A 24,547-nucleotide genomic window follows, 5' to 3' on the forward strand; every position below is an offset into this window, starting at 1 on the left:
AAGCCTGCCTGTCTACTCATCCGTCGGTCCGACGGGAGACTCCATCATCATGTTATACTATTCTGTTTCTCAGCGTATAACTTGCACATTCAAGAAAAGAAATCTAAAAATAAAACGCCAAATAAATGTTGTATAGCAATATGTGTGTTAATCTGTCTCTGTAGCTAATCCCGTTCGTGGTTCCTTCTCAGCGGTCTGCTTTCCTCACCGGATGAAAAATGTCACGTGACATATTTGTGTTTGAAATAGAGGCGCGACCAAAATGGCGGAAGATTCGCTTGAGAGTAAGTGGAAACGAAGCAGATTTCTGTTTTTCGAGTATTAGATATCTTTTTAGAGCTTTTTCTTTCGTCCAAGAAGGAAGCACGAGATTTTTATATCATCGATGATTCTGCTACTGCTTTGGGGCTGAAAGGGGTATTTTAAACATAAAATTATCCACATAAAATAAGTTGATTTTGCAGATCATTGTGGATCGACTGAATCGTGAATCCGTGAAATCAATGGGGGATTAAAAAAAAAACTTGCAGAAAACACAGAGAAATAGAAAATAACAGTGATTGTCGCGTACTCTGGATAACACCATAATGGAAATTGAAAACGGCGTCAGGCCTCGTCCAGTCACGTGATTTAGTCTGCTCGGAAGTTGAGACTTGAGATGGAGGGGATGGATTTACTAATGGCGATTAAGTTACATCATTTCAAACTTTTAGTTGTGTATTGAAATAAGTAAGAAATTATGTTGAATGAGGTAATTGTTTATTGCAAATTAAATTAGCTTTACTTCTTTTGCGGACAATCGGTAAAAATGGCTGATGTCAGAGAGACTTAGGGGGGAGAGATAGAATGAAGACGAAAACTGAGAAAGAGGGAGAGAGAGAGATGCTAATTCATTTTCATTAATTTGTGAACTGCTTTCAACCTCAAACCGGACATGTATTTTTCTCAGAATTATTCAAATCCAAAATAAAGTTATATGTGTCATTTAATTAGGTTTATATTTTATAAATGTTTGTTTTGTTTGTTACTCTGTGTGTGTGTGTGTGTGTGTGTGTGTGTGTGATGTTAAACTGAAATAAATTGTAAATGTATAATGGTTCCCCATTCAAACACAAGTACAATACAAACTCTCAGTTCTGTGTCACAATTTCTTCACTGATTCTTGTCCTATCTTTTGAATCTACTTTCTGTCTATTCACCATCCAGACAACTCTGTTCTTCAAAGGACAAGTGCACACTGTTTGTTCCAAAGATTTGTACAAAAACTGACATTGAACGTTCCTTTTCTTTTGTTGCACCTAAACACTGAAATTCACTACCCTCACATCTCTGTTACTCCCAAACACCCGTATTCTAAAGAGCACTCAAAACATATCTTTTCAAATTGTACTTTTCTCACTGAAACTTTTTTCCCATCTGCATATGCTTTATGTGACTTTATTGCCTGATGTGCCCTTTGTCTTGATTTGTATGCATTTGTGATGATTTTCGTGTGTTTTTCGTGATGCCTGGTTCCTTGGTGCTTATTTTTTATTTTTTGTTTATTTTTGACAATGATGCATGTGATTTGCTTTGTTTTGCTGTGATTTGTGCCTGTGTAATATGAGACTGATGGTGCCAGTGTTGATTTACATATTTTTATGTCCCTTAGTCTTACATTTGTATATGTATCTCAGCCAATGTCATTTGAGACTGTGTTTACTTTGTGCATATTTCATGTCAGTTCATCTTAAATCTGTATATTTTATTGTAAAGCTCAGTGAACCCCATCTGAGATGGAGGAACTGTACTATGTAAGCCTGCATTTTGATTTTATTATTATTATTATTATTATTATGTTTTCAGGTTCTGCCCAGGCCTTGGTCAGTTTGAGAGAAGGTAGGGTGTCTCTGTGTGTTACAGTTTTACTGTATTGCTAAGTTGTCCAGTGTTTGTCTGTTTCCTCTTTGATTTAAATGGGAATGTTTGTATTGTTCAGTCTCCAAATCTCCATAAAACTTGGGTTAACTCTGTGTGTGTGTGTTGGGGGGGATTGGGGGTGGGGGTGGAGTGAAGTAGTACCAAGTATGCACATATATTACAGAAATTATAAACATGTCAGACGGGTGCAATATCTGTGTGGACTTTCATGTGGGTCCTGGGTTTGAATCTCGGTAATGGCGCCTGGTTGGTAAAGGGTGGAGATTTTTCCAATCTCCCAGGTCAACATATGGGCAGACCTGCTAGTGCCTGAACCCCCTTCATATGTATACGCAAACAGAAGATCAAATATGCAGGTTAAGGATCCTGTAATCCATGTCAGTGTTCGGTGGGATATGGAAACAAGAACATACCCAGCATGCACATCCCCGAAAACGGAGTAGGGCTGTCTACATGGTTGGGTAAAAATGGTCATACACGTAACAGTCCATGCCTGCACATATGAGTGAATGTGGGAGTTGCAGTCAATGAATGAAGAAGAAGAAGATAAATATGTCTTTTTTGCTTACTGAGAGAAATACATAATTAAACATTAGATTTATCGGACACATACAAATATTAGTTTCATTCAGATGCAGTAATGCAGTAACCTAGATTTAGATATGATGGAACTGGGAATGTGAAATGGCTTGCCACGTCCATTGTGAATTGGCAAGCATAATATTAATAATCATTATTGATGCCAGTCATGGGAGACGAATTTCTTGTTGTAGAATGTAAAAAGTTTTATAAATTACATGTATACAAACATATTTACCCCAGAATGTACTGCTACGAAAGCTGTTTTCAGTTTTTAGCAATTAACTGAATGGTAGTAAAAGTAAAGTCTGAATCAAGTAAGTTTATAAAATAGGGAAATGTATTATTTTATTTGATTGTGACTGTGTGTAACTTAGTCATAAAACAATCAATTTACATGTTCATGAATTTGGGATGTTGTTTGTTAAATGGTGATGGAATCCTACATGTTTCTATCATTTACACGTGTCAGGCAGTACGTGCAGTCCCCCTCTCCACTTTTCAGCCAGTTCAAGGCAAGGCGTGAAAAAAACTGAAAAAATTGTGTAAAAATCGTGTAAAACGCTGATATGAAAAACCTTGTTATGGGTGAGAGAAAAAAAAATCAGTGGTCAAGTTTTGTCAGAACTGATAAATGCTTGCTAAATTACCAAGTTACTTTTCTCAATCACAAGTTTCCTTGTTTAGGAAGGAGAGTTAATTTTGTTTTTATTCATTAATTTATTTTTGTTTTGATTGTGTGTGTGTGTGTGTGTTGCTGTTGTTTTTTGTATGGAGGATTGTGGGGTAAAGGGGTTAAGACTAAATTTTCATCTGAATCAAGTTGTTTCCTACCAGTTTCACAATGCTTTTTCCCTTTGTCATTTTATATATATAACCAGTTTCAGTCACCCTATGTATGGTAGTAAAATGGAGCAGAAAGTTTGTGAGAATGTCGGCAACAGACTGTGAAGGAGATTAGTTTTTTTCCTTTTTTGTTGTGAGGTTGGGTTGTTTTTTGTTGTTTTGGGTTTTTTTTCCCTAAGTATTTGTATATGTAATTCTTTTGTCTCATCATTTAAAAGTGATGTTTGAAATTGTGTGCAGGAAACTTACAAACATCACCACCACGCCGTGGATATGTAAGGATTATTTTTGTTTTGATGATATGCACGTACTGTATTTTGATTTATTTTGATGATGATACATAAGTATTGTAGTCTGATGATTCGTAAGTCTGAAGATTTTGGTGATGTGTATATGCAGTATTTTAATGATATATTTTATAATTTACATTTTGTTGATGATAATTGATATGTAAAGCAGTAAACATTGTGCTTTTTTATTTTGATGACGATATGTACATGTATATTGTAGTCGAATTATATGCCAATCATGTATTTTGATTATGCTGTGTCAGTTATGTATTTCAAGTGTTGTATTTTAATTTTGATCTGATAACATTCTGTCTAGCTATAGTTTATAGTATAAATTTACTAACAATCCAGCAAAACATTGTAGGTTTATAGACAGTTACAAATATACGGGAGTAAAAAGAAAAAAAGAAGCATTTTTAAGTTTAAATTGGATTTTAGATAAAGATTTAGTCCCTGAACTTGGAGGCCACAAACTGTATATATATATCTGTATATATATATATATATTGGGAGCAAAAGCAGCATGGGTCAACTGACCCACACTGATCACATCATTGCTTTATGTCTTTTGTGTGTGTGCATTTGTGTACAACAGCCTCCAAGGATCCGAAAGAAGAACCAGAGATTTTACAATGATGACGAAGAGACAGATTACTCTCCCATCCGGTCCCCCAAGAAGCAGGCAAAGGTTTCACACACACCATCCTCAGTAAGTGCAATGCTGACTGCTCCTGAGGTTAGAAGACTGCTTGTGAATCCAAACACCACAGTCATGTCAATTAATTTGAAAAAAAAATCTATTGCTTATGACTGTTTGAAAAGTTGTTGGTGTTTACATTTACAAAGAATATTTATTGTTTTGTGACTTTCGATTGACTGTAAATTTATTTGTGCTGAATCATGCTATGACTGATGATTTTACATTATTATATTGCATAGCTGCTAAAAAATATATATATGGGAGGAGTTACAGTATCAGCCTCATCTTTTACTTTTGACTCTGATTCAGTCTGAGGTTACATTGTCATTTCGTGGCTTGAAATGCTGACTTTTTTCTTTTGGCTTATTTGAACTTAACACTAACAGTTTCTAAGATCATATTGGTGTCTTACTAACTTCACTTAAAGGTTCTTATAGTTGTGTGAACTTAATTTTTGTGATAAATACACATTTCTCTCCAGGGAGAGTGCATTGCTACAGTGAGAGCCACACTCATTGAAAAAAAAAATCTGCCTCCAAGTTTTTGTTTTTCCATCTTTTTTTTTTTTTGAACAAAATTTTGTCAGGGACAGCCTTTACGCTGCCATGAGTTTCTTTTACATGCACTAAGTGTATGCTGCATTTGGGACCTCAGTTTATTGCCTCATAGCACCCAGACCACCACTCAAGGTCTAGCGGAAGGGGGGAAAATACTGGTGAGTGTGGGATTCGAACGTGTGCTCTCAGATTGTCTTGCTTCCTGGGCAGGCTCGTCACCACTAGGTCACCACTCCACTGTTGTCCATTGTCAAAGTTGTCTCTGTCTGCAGGCACGTAACAGTGGGGCGTCAACGTCAGGTGCAATGGCCACTCCAGAGAGAGACAGCTGGAAAGGGCATTCTGTAAGGGTGGACTGCTTTCACTTACTTGCACTGATCTTTGTCACTGGGCTCTCTTGGTTTTATGTCTTGCCTCCCACTCTCTCTCTCTCTCTCTCTTTCTCCCAGTCCTTTCTTTGTCCTTTCCCCAACATTCCCTGACTTGTTTCTCAAACCTGTCAGTGTTTGCTGTCTGTTTACTTTATGACAGAGAATAAGATAACTTTGTTGAAGCTATCAAAATTTGTGAAAATTATTGTGCAAAATCATTGAGATATTGCTTTTCTACTTGCCTCCATTTCATACACATGTAAATACAGTTTGTGTTATTTTGATTATTAAATATTGAGCTTTTCTGTCAGATGATAAGTTAAACTTAGCATTCTTTCATTTATTTCATGTTCGTAATGTACTATGTAAACTTGCCATTTACATTGTTACCATGTATTGTTTGCCTTTTGTTTTTTCCATGTGCCCTCGTGGAGTCTTTTCAGAATAAATCATGACTGAGACAGAAGGCACCAGTGGCTAATATTTAGCAGCTTTCATTCAGGTTAGGAAAAAGAAAAGACTCATTAAGATTTTTTTTAATTACCCAGATTTGAATTAAAAAAAAAAAAAAAAAATATATATATATATATATATTACCATTTGCTTTCTTTTTTGGAAAATAAAAACAAAAAAACTCCACAACATTCCAAACGCATTGTTTCTGTCTGTGACAAATAAATCACTGCAGTGAAATCACCAATTTAAAAATAAAACAGTGATTCAAAACAAAACAAAAAGAAAGAAAGCAAGAAATGATCCATAAAGGATCTTTTCAATTGAAATCTTGGTTCTCATCAGTGTAGCACACAACTGTTGCTTTGCGTTTCTTTTAAGAGGGAAGAGTGAGATGTGGGTTGAAAGTCACGGGCTGTAGTGATTTTTCAGCATTGATTGTCTGTCACTGTGGACTGATGTTTCAGGCCACACCCACTCGCAGTGTGGTACCTAGCACACCTGATAAACGTATGGCCCAGGCCATCGGAGTACGGCTCAGGAATTTACTCAAACTGCCCAAAGCTCACAAGTGGGTGTGCTACGAGTTCTTCTACTCCAATCTAGATGCGTGAGTATTCTTTGTTTTTCTTTTTTCCTGTGTTGAATTTGAAGACTTGAGGGGATTGGCTAGTTTGTTGAACGGAAACCAGATGTTTGTTTTAAACTTTTGTGAAGAGGAGTATTTGAGGACATGTTTGTGCATTAGTAAGTTGTGTGTGCTGTGTACACTATGCATGTGAAAGAGAAAAGTGCCCCAATCATTTCTCAAACTTCCTCCAACCAGTTTCCAATGATTCGACCAGGTTTCCACACCTCTGCTGCAGACATTGTTTGCTCCTCACAAGGAGATGGATTTGGGAGTAGGGTCAGATGGGGAGGGGATACGAATAGTGGCTCCTCTTATTTGAGACAGGCTTTGACCCAGCCAACTTGTGCATGAGCACTTACATAGAGGTCCTTGTGTAGAAACTTGTGGTTTTTGCAAGCAGCATTCAGTTCGGAACTCCAGACGGAACCTGACAAAAGAATTGTTATAGTTGTTTGTTTTCTTTTTACTGTTCCATCATCTGCACATTTTCAGTGGCATTACTTCCATACCATTCATCCTGATCTCCCCCATACACGGCCACACTCAGGTTCTCTGCTGCAGTCTCAGCAATGGCAGTCCACAGGGAACTATTGATGTTAGGTTGCCTGAAGGGAGAGGTTATAGTTGGAAGGTTCTGGAGTAGAGTGTGGTTAAAATAAAGAAATAAAAAAGCTCAGTTTGACTTTCATCATCTGGTCTCATGTTTTTTGTTTTTTGTCCCTGTCATTCAGAGTATTTTCATTTTGTGTGTTTCACCTGGGTGTCTTATACTCTTTTTCAGCCCTCTGTTTCTGGGGCAGAATGATTTCTGCATCTGCCTGCAAGAGTCATTCCCTCAGTTGAAGACAAAGCGTCTGACGCGCGTGGAGTGGTGTAAGATTCGTCGTCTTATGGGCAAGCCCCGCAGGTAAACTGTGTGTCTTCTCTCTATGTGTGTGTATGTTGGTGTATGGGTATTCTGTTTGTGTTTGTGTGTACGGGTGTCCTGTGTGTCTGTGTGTGTGTGTGCAAGTGAATGTGTGTATGGTGTCCTGTGTCACAGTGTATTTATGGGTGTATATGCTGTGTTTTACCAAACCAGGAAAGGCAACACAGTGTAATGGTAATGAGGAGGCAAATTCAGAGGAGACATTCACTGTGTCAAATCATTTGTTGCCGTTAAAAAGTACCAGTGATCTGCAAGATTATATCACCGTGAAGAAAAATGTAGAGAAAATACTAGAATGTAACTAAACTTCATAACACAAAAAGACAGCATTGTGATTGTGTTTGAATTGGGTTTTTTCCTTACTAGAACTTGAAGGAGAAATTTTAACAACTTGGAAGCTCAATGTCTCAGAAGCTTTCCCCTATTTTGAATGAATGAAAGATCATTTTTTGATACTGATGATAACTGTTTTTAATGCAACCACTAGTCAGTAAATGAGTAATGCCAGAATTGCTTTTAGGTGGCAAGAAACTGCCTCTCTGTGTGACAATATGAAGGTCCAAGTAATGTTGTTTATGTATGAAGCTTAAACACATGATGATAAAACCTGATGCCTTTGTGTTTCAACCAAATGCATTGAGACTAGCCATAGTAATCTCTTCATAGCCTCTGCTTCTCTGTCTCTGGAACATGTACTGAGAACGAACTCCCTCTTTTGCTTTGTCAGATCTCTTCACTCAGCTCTTTCAAGTTTAGCCTTAAAACTTCCCTCTTTCCAAAATAACTAACTTCCCTCCTCCCCCCCCTTTCCATCCTGATCCATAGTTTCTCTGGATTTTTATCTGCATGTGTTAAAAGGTTTTGTCATTCATCCCTTTGATGAGTTATGTATGTGTGTGACTATGAGTGTCTGGTGTGAAAGCCCTTTGATTTGATCTGTGCACAAGATTCAGTGATATATACATACATTTAATAATACAATAATAATGATATTATCACTATAACCAGAAAATAATCAGATGTACATTATTATTAACATTATTGTTATTATTGTTATTAGTGATAATATTGTTGTTGTTAGTGATACTTATAATAGTTATAGAGTCTGTCTTTGGTCAGAGACCAAAATTTAAGCACTTTAAAGATACAGTAGTTTGCACAGTGGGATGCTTGCCTTGGTAGAGCCATTTGACAGTCTACCCAAGACACTCATCGTTCATTTCCTGTTTCATTCGTTCAGACTTCAACCACACGCACACATACATACATAAGTATATTAAAGAGGAATTGTCTTCAATATATTAAAGAGGAATTTTCTTCAGAATATTGGGACAACCACTTTGTTATGGGTTCTTTAATGTACTGCGCACAGGACTTCAGTTAATCGCCTCATTGGAATGACTACTTGTGCGGCATACTTTTCAGGTGTTCACCATCCTTCTTTGAGGAGGAGCGACAGGCGCTGCATGACCGGCGGGACAAGATCCGCCTGCTGCAGCAGCGTAAGCTGAGTGAGTTTGGCAGTCTGAAGGACCTGCCAGAGGAGATTCCTCTGCACCTCGTCATCGGCACCAAGGTCACCGGTGAGCAGATTACACAATGCTGTATTGTCTCCAAAAGGAGAAAAGGGGTAGGGTCTTTCTGTCAGGGCTTCCGATAACATAAGAATATATGCATCCCTGAAATTTCTGTGTCTGAAATTTGGGCTGCTGTCCCCAGGGATAGGTTTCCTTACAGTGTAGAGCCACCCTTTTTTGTTCTGCCTGCTAGTGTATTTGTTTTTAAATTAAATTGGATTTTTCTACAGAATTTTGGCAGGGACAACCCTCTTGTTGCCGTAGGTTCTTTTAGTTGTGCAAAATGCATGCTACACATGGGACCATGCTTTAATGTCTCATCTGAATGACTAGCATCCAGACCACCACTTGAGGTCTAGCAGAAGGAGAGAAATTACTGGTGAGTGTGAGATTCAAACCTGTGTGGTCAGATTCTCTCACTTCCTAGGCAGACTCATTGCCTCGTGGCAACCACTCGAGGGAGGCAGTGTAGTAGACAGCTGCCATGGCTGTGATTCCTGCTGCTTGATTTTGTGACTATGCATGCGTTCATTTTCTCTTGAAACATCATCATAAACAATTCTTTGCAATCTCACAGTTGCTAAATAACATGTAACACATTATAAGGAATCACGGTGTGCTCGGAGGATAACTGCAGAGTGTGTGTGTGTGTGTGTGTGTGTGTGTGTGCGCATGCGTGTGTGCGTGCGTGCGTGCGTGTGTGTGTGTTTGGAGAATGAACATCTTTGCTTTGAGATGGGGGTGTTGTGGGTATGACCATAGGTGTGTTTTATTCTCAACTGAATATGTATGATTTTTTTTTCTTTTCTTGGAATTGTTTCAAAGAGACCCATAGTGGGGAGTACGAATGTGCATGTGCACCCTTTCATTCTTGATGGTTGGGATGTTTGACTGCATTGAAACAGGTAGGATCTTTTTCTCGGGGCTTCATGTAACACTTTAAATTTGAATACAAGTTCCTGACACTGAAAATTGAAAGCATGTACATTGAGTGGGTCCTTTGGAACTTAAAAAAAAAGATCCAACAATGAACACATAAAGAGTCAATTTCTGTTTTCTAACTTCAGTCTGGCCCTCAGATTGTCTGCTGCAAAGAATAGTTCTTTCCCTTTACCACAACTTGGACCTGAAACCTCATGACAAGAAGGTCTGCCTGCTTCTGTAGATGTGTAGCAATGCAGATTTGATTAGAATGTGCAGCATTAGAGGGACTTACTGAATGGTAGTCAGGGACACCCAAAAATTGCTGTAAAAGAGTCCCTGGGACCCCTGAGATTTAGGAGAAGCCCTTTTCTCTATTGCCCTAAGGTTGAAGGATTCACAGCTTTTTGTGACCATACTATCTAGGTTAGTGAACTCACATTCACTGTGTCTGGGGCTCAAGATAGGAAGGCAGGGCTCTGTCCTCTCCTACCACTCTTCCCTGACTGAATTCAGGTAGCTGTTCACTCCTGGGTGGAGTGAGGAAAATCAAATATCAGAGTGCCTTTCACAAGGACACAACATCACACCAACACCAAACTCTGATCAGCAGTGAACACTGAATGTTAACTCGAATGCCTGATTGATTCTTCCTAGGTGCCACTATTGCTTTGTACTGAAATTCTTCTTCATTCGTGGGCTGCAAATCCCATGTTCACTCAGGTGTACATGAGTGGGCTTTTACGTGTTTGTGCATTTTTACCCTGCCATGTAGGCAGCCATACAAGAAACTCTCCCATGCCCCTGCTAATGGATGACTGGTGTTTGCAGCACGGCTGCGGAAGCCGCAGGACGGTCTGTTCACAGGCACCATCGAGGCCCTGGACACTGTGGACAACACCTACAGGGTGACCTTTGACCGGCCAGGGCTGGGCACACATTCCATCCCCGACTATGAAGTGCTGGTGAGTGAGTTTTGTCCACCACACCCTTGCTGCTTGTCAATGATGATGAGAACTTTATTGCGGCGTGGGTGGAAGGGAGAAATGTTAAGACCGGGTACAGGAGAAGAGAGGGAAAGGAGAAGTGCTCTAAGGGTACAGGAGAAAATCTTAAGACAGGGTATAAAGAAAAACATCTGTCACAACACCAGTGAACAAATGATTTTAATTAGAACATAACTTGAGCATGTCATTAATCACAGCAGCATTGGTTGTTATTGATTGGTGGTGCAGCATGCACTTGGCGCACTGAAAAAGAACCCTTAGCAACGAGTGTTGTCATCTGGCAGAGTGAAACTGAGAGACTATTGGAGAGAGAAATATAAAATAAAAATAAGAAACTAGTAATGAAGAATAACATAAATAAATGAAAATAGCTATTAAGAAATTACTATATTTTATAAATGTGCATAGCTTCATATTGTTAGAATGCACAATTCAAGTTTTTACTACAGAGATAATGTATTTGGAATAGAATAGAGTTACTTCCCTTGATCCTTTTGAAGACAGTTCACCGATGCTGTGCTTGGTGAGCCAGATGACCAAGTTGCTCAACTTGGAGTCTGTCACTGTCACTGTGTCAGGCAATCCTTTGAGCACACTGCTCAGGCGGGTGTTTCTTCCTAGTTCTTTAACCCTTTTGCTGCCAGGAAAATAAGATTTAAGTCAAATCTATTTGCCAGGGTTTTTTTCCCCAAAATCGGGTATAAATTTTCAGAAAATTCTGTGCTCTTTGTTATTGGAGAAAGACCCATAAAAGTATATATTTTCTGAAAGGGAAATGAATAAAGAATACAAAGCACATGATGTTTTCCCATTTTATGTATTTTTAGTGACGTGCTGTTGTTTTGAAATCAGTGTTTTGTTTTTTGTCACATTTTCAACTTGTTCATTACAAACTTTATTCAGGTAATTTGCACTAAAATATCATATTTTCTGGGCAAATGGATATCTGCACACACAAAATCATACTAGAACAACCACAATATAAAAAAAAAAACTGAGAAAGAAATAGATGCATAATGCAATGTGACTTCTGCAAGTGATAATATGGGTGTGAGGCCATGCCCCCTCAGTCTCCAACCCCCTCCTTTTCACCCCTCTCACACAGTCACTTTATCCAGTTCTCATCAGACCGCGTTGGCTGAGTGCCAAGAAAATAGCTCACACTGCTAAAAATTCGGTGACTTCTGTCGTCTGCTAGAGCTGAACAGCCGGCATCACTCACTGATAGTCGTATCTTGGCCACTCTCTTGATTGCTCCCTTTATTTTCTATCAAATCGTCCTATAAATGTTCACCACTGTCTTCTCCTTTGAATTTATGCTTCAATTCTTTCTGAGCATCAGTTAAAGAAAATAATCTTGGTTGATTTAGTTTGCCACGATCGCATGTCTTGAGCACGGAGTCAGTCCGACATTTTGTTGAGCGAACGAGGAGAGGAGCCAGGCAAAGACTGCGGCCAGTAACCCAACCAAAACGTTCAAATAAAGGACTGCCTTATGACGCAGATGGTGTTTCTAGCTATGAATAGTATCTAGAAAGATTCCCCAAGCTAAAGCTACCAGCATTTTTGCCAGCGAACTAAAAAATCAGAATATTTCGATGACGAGTTATCTTGTCATTGTGGCAGCGAAGCGTACATGCTTTCCATGACGAGTTATCTCGTCATATAGGCAGCCTAGGGGTTAAGTATCTTTTTACATATGTACAGGTTTAGTTATTTATGGAAGTTTTATATTTTAGATTTGTACAAAGCTGAACAGATGCCATTGTTGAACATGTTTTCATGATAACATTTCTTTCTTTCTGTTCTTGCTGAACTGGCTCAGTGCATGGTGCTGAATGAATTACTGTATGACCTTCTGTTAGGATTATTGTACACTTAATCAGATGGTCTGTTGATAACTAGGCCATTAGAGAAATACTGTTGTTTCTCAAATATAGCTTTTCCCAGACATGAAGAATGAGATTTTGCTGACACAGTTTTGATATCCTTCCACTTATTGGGATGGGAAACACCTCTAGAGGGGTTATTTTCAGGAATTTGGTTGTTAGTTGGTTTTCTCATGAAGACAAATATAATCAGTCATTGGTGGCCAGTCGCAAAGTCTTTCTTTCATTGTCTTAAATGATTCCTTTGCTTTCAGTAATGTTTGGCATCAGGATTTTTTAGCCCTGTAGTTTCTTTTGGCACTTAAAATTCACATTACATGCTTCGCTTGAAATTAAATCCTGTTCACATCACTCCCCCACCTCATGGTACGCATTGAAAATAGTTGTTTTCTGTTTGATTGCAGAGGGTTTTTGTTGTTGTTGTTGTTGTCGTGTGACTTGCTACATCACATACTGTCCACTGTGCAAATAAAGTGGATCCACTGCAAACCAATGTGTTCCCACGTGTTCGGTGTTGGACTGGAAGAACGAACTCACACCCAGGCAGACTGCATCCTCGCATAGCACCCTGCCGTTACATATATATATGCATGAACTCAATGCCTGACAAGCGCGTCGGGTTATGCTGCTGGTCGGGCATCTGCCTTGCGGATGTGGTGTAGGGTATGTGGATTTGTCCTCGAGAAACTGAAACTGGTTTTTGATTTTTGCAGAGCAAGGACCCGGCAGACACCATCCCCATCAGTGCTTTCCAGCAGAAGCAACGACCCCGCCAGCCCCACTTCCCACAGCCCAAGTTTGTCCCGGGGACCAGTTCTCCAGGGGGAGGCATGGTGGGTGCCTTTGTCCCTGTGCTGAGTTCCTTTATGTTATTTTTGGTGTATGGTCTGTTCGTGTGTTTATTTATCGGCTGATGGGCTGGGTTGGTGTGTTGTATTAATTTGTCAATGTGTTTGGTTGGTGTGTTGTGTTTGTCAGTTAACGTATTTGGTTAGTTTGTTTTGTATATTTATCAGTTAATGTGTTTGGTTGATGTGTCATATTTATCAGTTGATGTGTTTGGTTTGTGTGTTTGATTTATCTGTTCACGTGTTTCAGTTGATGTGTCATGTTTATGTGTTGACTCTTTACCAGTCAGTGTGTTCAGTTTGCATGGCATATTTATCTGTTTCTGTTTTTTGGATTTTTTTTTAGTCTGTGGTATTTATATCTTAACATATTCAGTTAATGTGTCAAAGTTTTCAGTTAACATGTTCAGTTAGTCATTTAGTGTGTCACATTTATCAGTTGAAAATGACTGTGTGCAGGCACATCAGATCACAAATCATTTGTTGTTTGGGCTGCATTTTTTTTTCATTCTGAGACATGTACATGGCTTACACAAACACATATGCAACTCATATGCATATGCTCACACACAACACACACACACGCGCACACACACACACACACACACGCTTGCCGATGGGTGCAGTAGCTAAGTGGTTAAAGCGTTGGACTTTCAATCTGAGAGTCCTTGGTTCAAATCTCGGTAACGGCGCCTGGTGGGTAAAGGGTGGAGATTTTTCCGATCTCCCAGGTCAACATATATGTAGACCTGCTCGTATCTGAACCCCCTTCGTGTGTTTACACAAGCAGAAGATCAAATACGCATGTTACAGGTCCCGTAATCCATGTCAGCATTCAGTGGGTTATGGAAACAAGAATTTACCCAGCATGCACACCCCCGAAAGCAGAGTATGGCTGCCTTCATGGGGGTTAAAATGGTCGTACACATAAAAGCCCACTCGTGTACGTACGAGTGAATGTGGGAGTTGCAGCCCACGAACGAAGAAGCAAACACCCTTGCCAACACATGCACACATAGAGACACACACCATACATGGTCGTGCTATGAACTGATGACAGATGATATTGTCAGTTAATGGGTTTAGTTAGTGTGTCCTATTTATCAGTTTACAGTGTTTTTGAAGTGTGTGCATGGTCATTTGACCTTTTCTTCAGGAGCAGGACCCTCTGTTGAGCAGCTCGCAGTTCAAAGGTCGTCTGACGAGTCTGGAAGGAGGAACATACGGGGGCTTCCCCATCAAGTTCTTGGTGCTGGTGGTAAGTTGTGGCTGGGAAGATGAGGCCTTGGTCGCATTGTCTGTTTTCAGGCATGAGATTTTTCTGACTATTGTCAGATTTCCGACCGAAAATTGGTTCCAGAGGCCATTTTTGAGATTCGTGTAAATCTGTTGAGAAAATAGAAGGGGGGCAGGAGTATGGGGGGGGGGGGGGGGGGGGGGGTTCCAACTGGCGAAGGTTGCACGATTGTTGTTCGACCCATCAACAAGTCAGACCCACAGCATTTGCCAAAATGCCCTATGTTTGGATATTTGGATAAGAGAACCAGTTGAGAATAAGTGTTCCGTTGCTCCTCTGTCATCATTCAGCTTATCTGTATTCAGTTGTGATTACACAGCTTCTATTCGCGGGCTTCACAACTTCCAAAAGATAGCTGATTTTGTCGATAGTCTTCAGTCATCGACAAAATGAGAAAACTCACAGAGGAACAGATTTTTGCAGCAGAGATCGATAAAGGAGTAAAAAAATATGTGGAACTGGGCCTGGCAAGATGAGACCATGAAAACAGCAGACCAAATATATAACTTTACGGGTAGGTGCCATTCACAAAATCGTCGCCATGGGCAAGGTGTGATAGATGTCAGATTGTAGGGGTGCAACACCATCACAGAAATCTGTTTTCAGATTTACATAAAAAACTGACCGTTTTCTGAAAAAAAAAAGGAAAGCTGATGGGCCATTCTCATCAGCAATGCGTTGTTTGTTGACCCCTTGAGAAGTGATCCAGTGACTTGTCAGAGCACCAGAATTGAAGTCAAAATGTTTCCTAACGGTCGATTGAAGTTGTCAAAATGCCAGTAATAGAAGGCAATCCGTACATGGCACACGTTGATATCACTGTGTCAGTGAAAAGCAAATTACACACGTGCGCATGCACGCACGCACATGCACACATGCAGGCGATCACACATGACAGACACACACAGACATGTGAGCGCACACACAAACGTGCGCGCACGCACAGATACACGTAAACGCTGGTGCGCTCGACCTCCATCCCTGTCAAGCCACAAGGGCCGTGGGTACTTCTGCTTGACCTTCTGTTCATTCAGCAAAAACTGCAAACCTTCCCCACTTTATGCACAAGTAACATTGTTGCGATTGAAACAGAAACTTTGTAGTAATTAACTTCAGTGCTTTTTCTGTCACAGTGGATGCTGTGGTACTGGGCACAGACAGTTTTGGCAAGAATTAGTTTGTTTAGATCTGAGATTTATAGGCGGCCAGATTACCAAAGGTATACACGCATGCACACAGAGCTGGATTGAATGCGCGTGCACCCACACGCACATTCGCACTCTTATTTTGAAAAAAAAATCACATGAATGCACAGACAAAGTATAGTATTCCAATTATATTTCAGTGATGTTACAGTCAGCTAACCATTTTTGTCTGTGAGAGAAATCTTTTTGTATTGGATTTACATTTCTTTGTTACGAGAAATATACACACAGATGTGCACCTGCTGTCCTTCACAAAAGACCTAGCTGTAAATGACTACCCAGAGCAGTGCAGAAACCTTTAACATACACCTCTCACTTTGCTGTCGGCCCAAATGTAAACTTGTGTCAATCTGTGATATAAGCCAAGTGTTGGGCCAGGCCCAGTGCTCAGCTTACATCACTATACACACACACTACACACACTACACTACACACACACTACACACTACACTACACTACACACACTACACTACCCCCTCTCCCCCCTGCCCCCCCCTCCACACACACACACTACACCTCTCCCCACACCCACACACTGATGTGTACCCCTCACAGAACCCCCTACCCCACTGTTCCAGACTCGCCTGTCCAAGATCCTGAAGGTGAAGAAGGACTGGGTGACCCAGCTGAAGGAGATGAACACACAGGCCGAGAAGATGGTCAGTAGACCAGGTTTCTGGTCCCTCCTGTCCTTTTTCCTTCCCTGTCATGGCTGTGTCCTTTGCTTAGCCTTATTCCTCAGTCTTGTCCTGGTTTGGGGGCTGGTCTTTTGTCCTGTCCTGGTCTCTGTCCTGCCATAGACGTTGTTCTGGTCCTAGCCTTTGTTTCTGGTCTCTGTTTTTGTATTCTTGTCCTGGTCTTTGTTGTCTTTGTCCTGGCCTTTGTTCTTGACCTGGTCTTTATCTTGTCTTTGTTCAGATCTCTGTCCTGGTCTTTAAGCTTGTCCTGGTCTTTCTCAGTGTCTGCATTGCTTGGACTGGATCTAGTTTTCAGGCTGAAATGTCGGCCATGGTGATGGGGGGGGAGGACGTTTGATTTTCTGGTGAGTATATCATTATCTTCCTCCCTCTTTCTGTCGCTGTGTTAGGGAGTTTTCTTTTCATGGTGATGTATCAGTGTGTGTGTGTGTGTGTGTGTTTGCATGCGTGTGTGTGTTTGTGTGTGTGTTTCATTATTAATATTATTTTTATTGGGATAGCACCTATCTTCGGTCAGAGACCAAAATCAGAGTGGTTTACAGACAGTCATTTGCACATCAGGCTGCCTATGAGGATATTAATGTGCTCTGCTGGACAAAACTTTGCTTGTTTTTCAGTCCATCACACACACATGCACACCACACCAGACCACAAGCAACAAACACAACAACACACCCACAAACAACCAGATCACAGGAGAAGGATGCACTGTGTGTGTGTGTGTGTGTGTGTGTGTGTGTGTGTGTGTGTGTGTGAGCAGAGGTCATACCAGCAGCCCATCACTCACACACCACACCACATACAGCAACACACCCATAAACAACCAGATTACAGAAGGATGCACTGTGTGTGTGTGTGTGTGTGCAGAGGTCATACCAGCAGCCCATCACTCACACACCACACCGCACCACACCAAACAACACCACAAACAACAACAGCACGCCCACAAACAACCAGATCACAGGAGAAGGATGCACTGTTGTGTTTGCAGAGGTCTTACCAGCAGCCCATCACTGCTGAGTTCCAGAGGAGCTATGCTGACGTCGTTCTGGAGCTGTCCAACCTCAACAAAGACCTCAACGACTACCTGCTGGAGGTCCACCAGTTCTGTCAGGAGGTATATATTGTGTTGTTTTGGGTTGGTTTTTTGCTTTTTTTTTCACAACATATTTTTCTATGGAATTTTGCCAGGGACAACCTTTTTGTTGCCGTGGGTTATTTAAGATGATGTGTAAGTTTGTTAGAATTTTTCATCTTTGTTTTTTCTGGAGAAAAATTTTGTTTTTGTTGGTGATTAATAAAGCACAGCATCAAAATGTTCAACCTGAATTTAAAGTAAAACATTGATTTAAAAAATGAAACAAAGAACAACTAAGAAAACACAAGAAAAATGAAAGGATTTTCTCCATATAAACCACTGTTCTCATCTTTGTACCAAATGACAGTTCTTTTAATTTTTTAAAGTATTTTTTTTTTATTACATTTTTAATGACATTTCTTTTAAAATGGTGGACATGTGGGTGTGTGTATTTGCATGGTGTGTTTGTGTGTGTGTGTAACTGCATGGTGTGTACATGGTGTGCGTCTGTGTAGCTGGCACCAGAGCAGGGTCTGGCACCAATCGAGGAGCCATCAGAAGTGAAGAAGAAGTGTGACGAAGAGGCCAACACCACTGTCACCCATATCTGTGAGGTGAGCACTGACTGTCCACGCATCCGATTCTTTGTGCAGGCTGCACTTGCATTTTATTACGTTGTATTCCTCTTTTGTCACAGCAGGTATATCTATGTAAAATCCTGGCTGCTTTCCCCAGGGAGTGTGTGTTACTAGAGTGCCACCCATATATAGTTGTTGTTTTCTGCCTGCAAGTGTGACTTTTCCTATCAAAGTGGATTTTTCTGTAGAATTTTGCCAGGGACAACCCTTTGATGCTGTGGGTTCTTTTACGTGCATACTACAATTGGGACCTAGGTTTATTGTCTTATTTGAATGACTAGCATTCAAAGCATTTAACAGTCTAGCAGTTGGGGAGAAAATACTACTGAGTGTGGGATTAGATCCTTTGCACACAGTTTCTCTCGCTTCCTAGGCAGATTATGTTTTTGCTAGGCCACCACATATTCTTTTCCAGAGGTGGTTTTTTGTTTGTTTTTTCCCCCCAGTATTTACATTTTCTCAGCAATGACCCTGTGCTCAGCAGGGCTTTAACAACAGTGATAAATGAATTAATAAGTAGATGACTAACTAAACAAATGAATACAGCAGCAAAGTGTCAGCATGCAGTTGATTTGGTTTTCTGTTCACATTTTCTGTGATGGTGGTGTGTTTTATTTTGCTTTTTGTATATGGTGTTTAGTTTTGAATGTTGTTTGAAGCTTTGAATGTTTTATTACAGTGTTTTGCTGACAGTTGATGTTATTTCTGGTGGTGTTTTGCCCATATTGATCAGAAATGATTAAAATAACATTTTGCCAACAGTTTGTTTGCAGAATTACAAAAACTATGCATCTTTTCTAAGCCACAGTTGCAAAGTGCTCCAGTTGAATTGGAATTTACATGGAAAATAACAACTTTCTAAAAGGCTTAATCCTGTAGGAATCTTTGTGACTGAAATGCCAGCACTCAAAACATCACATATTTTGCTGAGGTTCCTGACAATTTAAGATTTTTTGCCGTTGGTGCTTTGAAGGTTTTTAGAAAAATGTTTTCAAATTTGTGATTAAAAACCTGTATGAACCCTGCATTTTTATTCCTGGCAAGTGTTTTTTTCTGCCAGCAGTCAGTGATGGTGGTGTGCAGTTGTTTAGTGTCACTCATGGCGGGCTTTTTTTTTTTTTTTTTTTTTCCCCCCAGACAATGTTCCACAACCGCAAGACGGCGAAGAACGAGAAAGTGCTGCAGCTGGTGAAAGGACTTACCTCCCTTATGCTGCAGATCAGGGTGAGGCTGGTTGTGATTGCCCCCAACACTCCCCTTTTGTGTGTGTGTGTGTTAGGGTTTTTGTTTTTTGTTTGTTTTTCTGTACAGTAGAGTAAAATCACAACATTTTAATTCAAAGCTAGCAAATCGAGACTGATACTCAGTCCTGGGGGTTCCAGTGTCCTGCTTTGATTGTACTGGCTCTGATTGAAATGCTTCTTTGCTCTGATGACCAGGTGTAAGGGAGATATTGTGCCTGCAAAGAAAAAGTATTCTTCCAAACTTGATTAACACGTACTATACCCTCACCCACTGGTGCTAATTCCAGCAAAAATAGAATTTTGAACAATTTGAATGACAGAGAGGATTTTTTTTATATATATATATAATTTAGCCACATGGTGTGCAGTCTGCAGGAATTGAAGATGGCTGCTGGAAAAGAAGATGCTGCATACATAAACAGAAGGGAGGTGATAAACAAAGTCAGTCTACTGGCCACAGCTACTGTTGGTTTCTCCACTTGGGCATTATAGTAATTTGCACAGACCAGGAATCAGACCCCTGTGGGAATCTGCACCAGTGGATCACAGTTAGTTAATAGACATAACTTCAGGGGTGAGTGGGGGGCAGGGGTGGGGGGGGGGGATTCCTATATAATTTCATGTTATCTTTATGAACCATGTAATGTTTGGTGATGGTGTTTTTTTGTTGTTTTTTTTGTTTTTTAAATCATCAATTCTGTCACTTGAATGTGTGGACGTTGAGCTGAAATTGTGTGTTTGTGTGTGTGTGCGACAGACATTTTCTGAGAGCGACTTCAACTCCTTTGAGTTCCGCTCCCTTCAGGACAGTCTGCAGGAGATCAAGGAAACGCTGGACGCCAACAACATCAAGTAGGGAACTCTGTTGTTTGTATGTATGTGAGAGAGTGTGTGTGTGTGTGTGAGAGAGTGCATGTGTGTGTATGTGTTTAAATGTGTTGACCGTGGAAAATCAACACACTACTGACTGGCTGACTGAGTCTGCACATGCTTGTGTGTTGAGTGGGTGCACGTCTGTGTACATCTTTGTGTGTGTGTGTCTGTTTCTGTATTTTAGCCTCAGTGTACACATTTTGAGGGGTGCAAGATTTTTAATCAACAATTTTTTTTTTATAATCAAGGTACTGATTGATTTTCTCTTGATACTGTAAGCAAGTATTGTTTGTTATTGCTGCATGTGAATATGTCACAATAGTATGAAGTTTGTGACCATGTTATTGCCATGTATAGAATGTGAATGTGTGGAAGTGGTAGTGGAGCGATGGCTTAGCGGTAATGCACCTGACTGGGAAGTGAGTGTCCACAGGTTAAGTCCCATTTCTTCCCTTCCACTAGATCTTTGAGTGGTGGTCTGATTGCCAGTTTCTTGGATGAGACGATAAACCGAGGTCCCATATGCAGCATGCACTTTATGCATGTGAAATAAAAAGTGGCAAAAACAGGCTTTTCCAAGGCAAAGTTTTATTGTAAAATCCACTTTGGTAATAAATGTCCATGTGTGTATGATTGTGTATGTGTGCGTGACTGAAACCTGATAGAATGACACAAGTAATGAATAATGAGTGCCCAAGTGGCGGCTGTCAGTCGGCTAAACCCAGGTAGGCAGCCTGTTGTGCAAATGTCCCCGAGTTTGTAAAGTGCTCACAGCTTGGACTCTGACCGAGGATAGGCGTTATATACGTACTCATATCTTCATCAATAAAACAAACGCACTTGAAGATACTGGTGGTGCTGCATCGTGGTAACATGCTCACCCTGGGGAGAAGAGCCCAGATTTCACTCAGAGAAATCTGTTGTGACAAATAGCAGCAGAATATAATTCCTTGTCTTCTTGTTTTTTCTTCTCTCGTCTCTGTGAAAAATCATTGGTGGGCCGCACATAAGGGCTGTTCACAAGATTCTTCCAGGTCTTTCGGTTGTGTGTCAAAGCGGGGAGGCTTCTGGAATAGAATATAATACAATACCTGAATGTGTTAACTGAGATATATATATATATATATCTGTGATGTTTGTGTGTGTGTGTGTGTGTGCAGTTCCTTCCAGAACAATGTGGAGATTCACATCAACCATATACAGAGCGGACTGAGTCAGATGGGCAACCTGCATGCCTTTGCTTCCTCTGTGCAAGACACCTGAGATTCCCCTCCACTTCCCCTCCCTTCTCCCCCCTCTCCCCCCCCCCCTTTCCTTTAGCCCAAAGGACTGTACATCCCCCAAGCGGCAGGCCTCCTCTTTTCCTCGTACACATGCTCATGGGTGGCTCTGCTGCACTGTGGGGCCACGCTTGCTCTCCCTGGGATAGAACCATCCGAACGTCACACAGGGAGAAATGGTGGTGTGACAAAAAAATGATACAGCACAATAGACTACAACATTATGCAATACAACAGAGGACAGTACGGTGCAATGCAATACATCCAGTGCATTGTATCCTGTTGAATACATCTGGTAGAATGCAGTACATCTAATACAATATGAATATCTGCTGACATCAGTCAAGAAAAGAAAACTACATTGGTACTGCCATGAACAAGATCCAGTGGCCTTGCTTGAGCAGTCCTCCATTGACCTGTTGAGGGAGATAGACCAAGGGGGAAAAAAAGGAAAAAACAAACAAAAATAACCCTGTGGACTGACAACACTGCAAAATGGACAGGAAAACCGTTTGCAGAGACCCAGGCTTTGACTCACAACCAACAGACCTGGAGGAATCTGGTGAACAATTATTCTGTGTGGCACCCAGTGACTCTCCAGAGAAAAAGAAGAATATATCCGATACAGTACGTCCAGTGCAGCAGTCCAACACAGTACAATACATCCCCACCATCATGCGTTCTGCCATGCCAATCACTAGCACCCACATGTGAGGTGAGCTGTTTGTGTCTTGCTGCTGTGAGGCCCTCCTGGGGAGGAGACCTGGAGCATCATTCTAATTTATCATGTCATTCATGCTGTAAAATGTGCATTGTAGCAGTGTCTTTTGTGCTGTGATGAGAAATAAAAGTGAAAAAAGAAAGAAGAAAATTTTGTGTAAAATGAGATGTGACCTGTTCTGTCTGTGAAAATGGAGTGCCTGTGTTGTAAACATACATGTTTTTGTGGAGAATGAGCAAGTATGAAAGATGAAGAAAATGAAATGGAAGAGTGAGGGAGATGGGGTTAATGACAACAGTGGTTTGCTCAGCAAGGCGATGGCCCCATTTGAATGGGTGATCACATGTTTATTTATCATCTAAAAACATTGTGTATATCTTCCTGCACGTCTGAGATGTTTGGGAAGTGGAAGCAAAATAAATGCTCCTGTATTTGTTCATCCTATTATATAATTCCAACAGTTTCTCAGCTACTATGAGTGGTAACACTTGCATAGAAAGTATCAAGAAAGCACTGGGTTTTTTTCTGAGCACTTTCAATAAGACTTTTTTTCTTTAACATCTGATCCTAGAAATACGCTTTACAGTACTTTAGTACATACTTCTTTGGAAAACTTCTGCATGAGATTCTATGACATGAGTTATTTACTTCTTTTTTTCCCCCAGAACTGAACTTTTTGGGGTAGGTGTCATTTTCACTCATATTTTACCACTACAGAAATGTTCCATTATTAAGTTTGAAGGGGTGAATTGTGGGTGAAAACTTAGATGATGGTTTAGAAGAGAATGACCATGTTTTTGTAGTGAATATTGTTAAGCAGATTTGTTTGTCTTCTTTGCTAGGGCTTCTGATAAATCCCAGGAATAGTTTACCTTGATTCTAGGGTGTTCCAGACTACCTTCAGAGGGTCACCCTAATGCTGCACATTCTAATCAAATCTGCATTGCTACACACATACAAAGCCGGGCTTTATATCCTATTCACAATCTTTGTTTCTAAGCGGAGAAGTGGTGAAGGGAAACAACTCATGTAGCAGATAATCCTGGCATCTGAATGAAGCACCAATATACAATTTTCACTCATAATTATATTATTAGACCGCTGGAGAATACCGCGGTCATCTTGGAAGTTGCGCAAACGAATCTGACTTTTACTCTAAATTCGAGCAATGCCGAAGGTGATCGATATAGACAAAAGTAGCTAACGTATGCTGTCCATTTCTTCAGTTGACAGCCTCCATTGCTACAACCAAACTGGTCAGTGAAGTGCCATCAAATGCACACACAAAAAAGAGCAAAAAATCAACAACAAAAAAAGCCAGTTTTGCACGTCATGCTTCTCTCGATTGCCTTTGTTGCTCAAAATCTCGGAGAGCCAATCAACTTTGAAAGCACAGATCATGTGACTTGCCTCTATAAATCTTGTAAGCAGTGAACTCTCCAGCTGTCAATTCTAGAAATTTTTACATTGTCCCAGGGACCCGCTTGATAAACATAGATGTGTCCTTTGCATTTGCTAGGGACACGCTTTTATGGGTTATCAGAAGCCATGAGGAATGATACGTTGTGATGAAGTATGTTGCAGAGCAAACACCATGTTTAACCATGAGAAGAAAATTGCAGGGAAATGGTAACTATAGGCTGTTGTGGGTACCCAGGGAATGATGGACATGGCACTGTTCTTCCGGGTTTTAAAGTTTTTATTTTTAGTTTCTCTTTCTTTTACATATTCTTGATTTAAGAATATGTAAAAGATAGAGAAAATAAAGACATGCCTTTGGATCTATTATTTCTATCAGTGATAAAACAGCAGAATAATGTTGCACTTGAGGTGGGTTTAAAAATTTTATATTTTTTTTTATTTAAAGTAAAATAATGATGAAAAAAGACCTGATCCTTTGGGGAACTTTCTGACTGAAATCACTGTTCTCAATCATGCAGCAATCATGTTCTCAATTATGCATAAGCCGGCACTGAAAATACTGATCCTTCCATCT

The 24,547-nt window shown here is 40.3% G+C and overlaps 1 protein-coding gene across 2 annotated transcripts; it reads left to right on the forward strand.

The window, feature by feature from the left end:
• Positions 1-234: 234 nt before the first annotated feature.
• On the forward strand, positions 235-22,268 carry LOC143301091 (protein lin-9 homolog). Of its 2 annotated transcripts, none has more exons than XM_076615100.1 (17): positions 235-284; positions 1,846-1,878; positions 3,586-3,620; positions 4,231-4,344; positions 5,165-5,236; positions 6,184-6,326; positions 7,129-7,254; positions 8,701-8,858; positions 10,605-10,738; positions 13,383-13,502; positions 14,674-14,775; positions 16,598-16,678; positions 17,709-17,834; positions 18,311-18,409; positions 19,571-19,657; positions 20,435-20,529; positions 21,711-22,268. In XM_076615100.1, the coding sequence occupies exons 1-17, from the start codon at positions 263-265 to the stop codon at positions 21,811-21,813; spliced, it is 1,650 nt and encodes a 549-aa protein (XP_076471215.1). In that variant the 5' UTR covers positions 235-262; the 3' UTR covers positions 21,814-22,268. The 2 variants fall into 2 exon arrangements, with proteins under 2 accessions (XP_076471215.1, XP_076471216.1); XM_076615101.1 differs by having other exon boundaries at positions 14,680-14,775.
• Positions 22,269-24,547: the final 2,279 nt, after the last annotated feature.

Source organism: Babylonia areolata, chromosome 27, assembly GCF_041734735.1.
Source record: "Babylonia areolata isolate BAREFJ2019XMU chromosome 27, ASM4173473v1, whole genome shotgun sequence".
Lineage (NCBI taxonomy): Eukaryota > Metazoa > Mollusca > Gastropoda > Neogastropoda > Buccinidae > Babylonia > Babylonia areolata.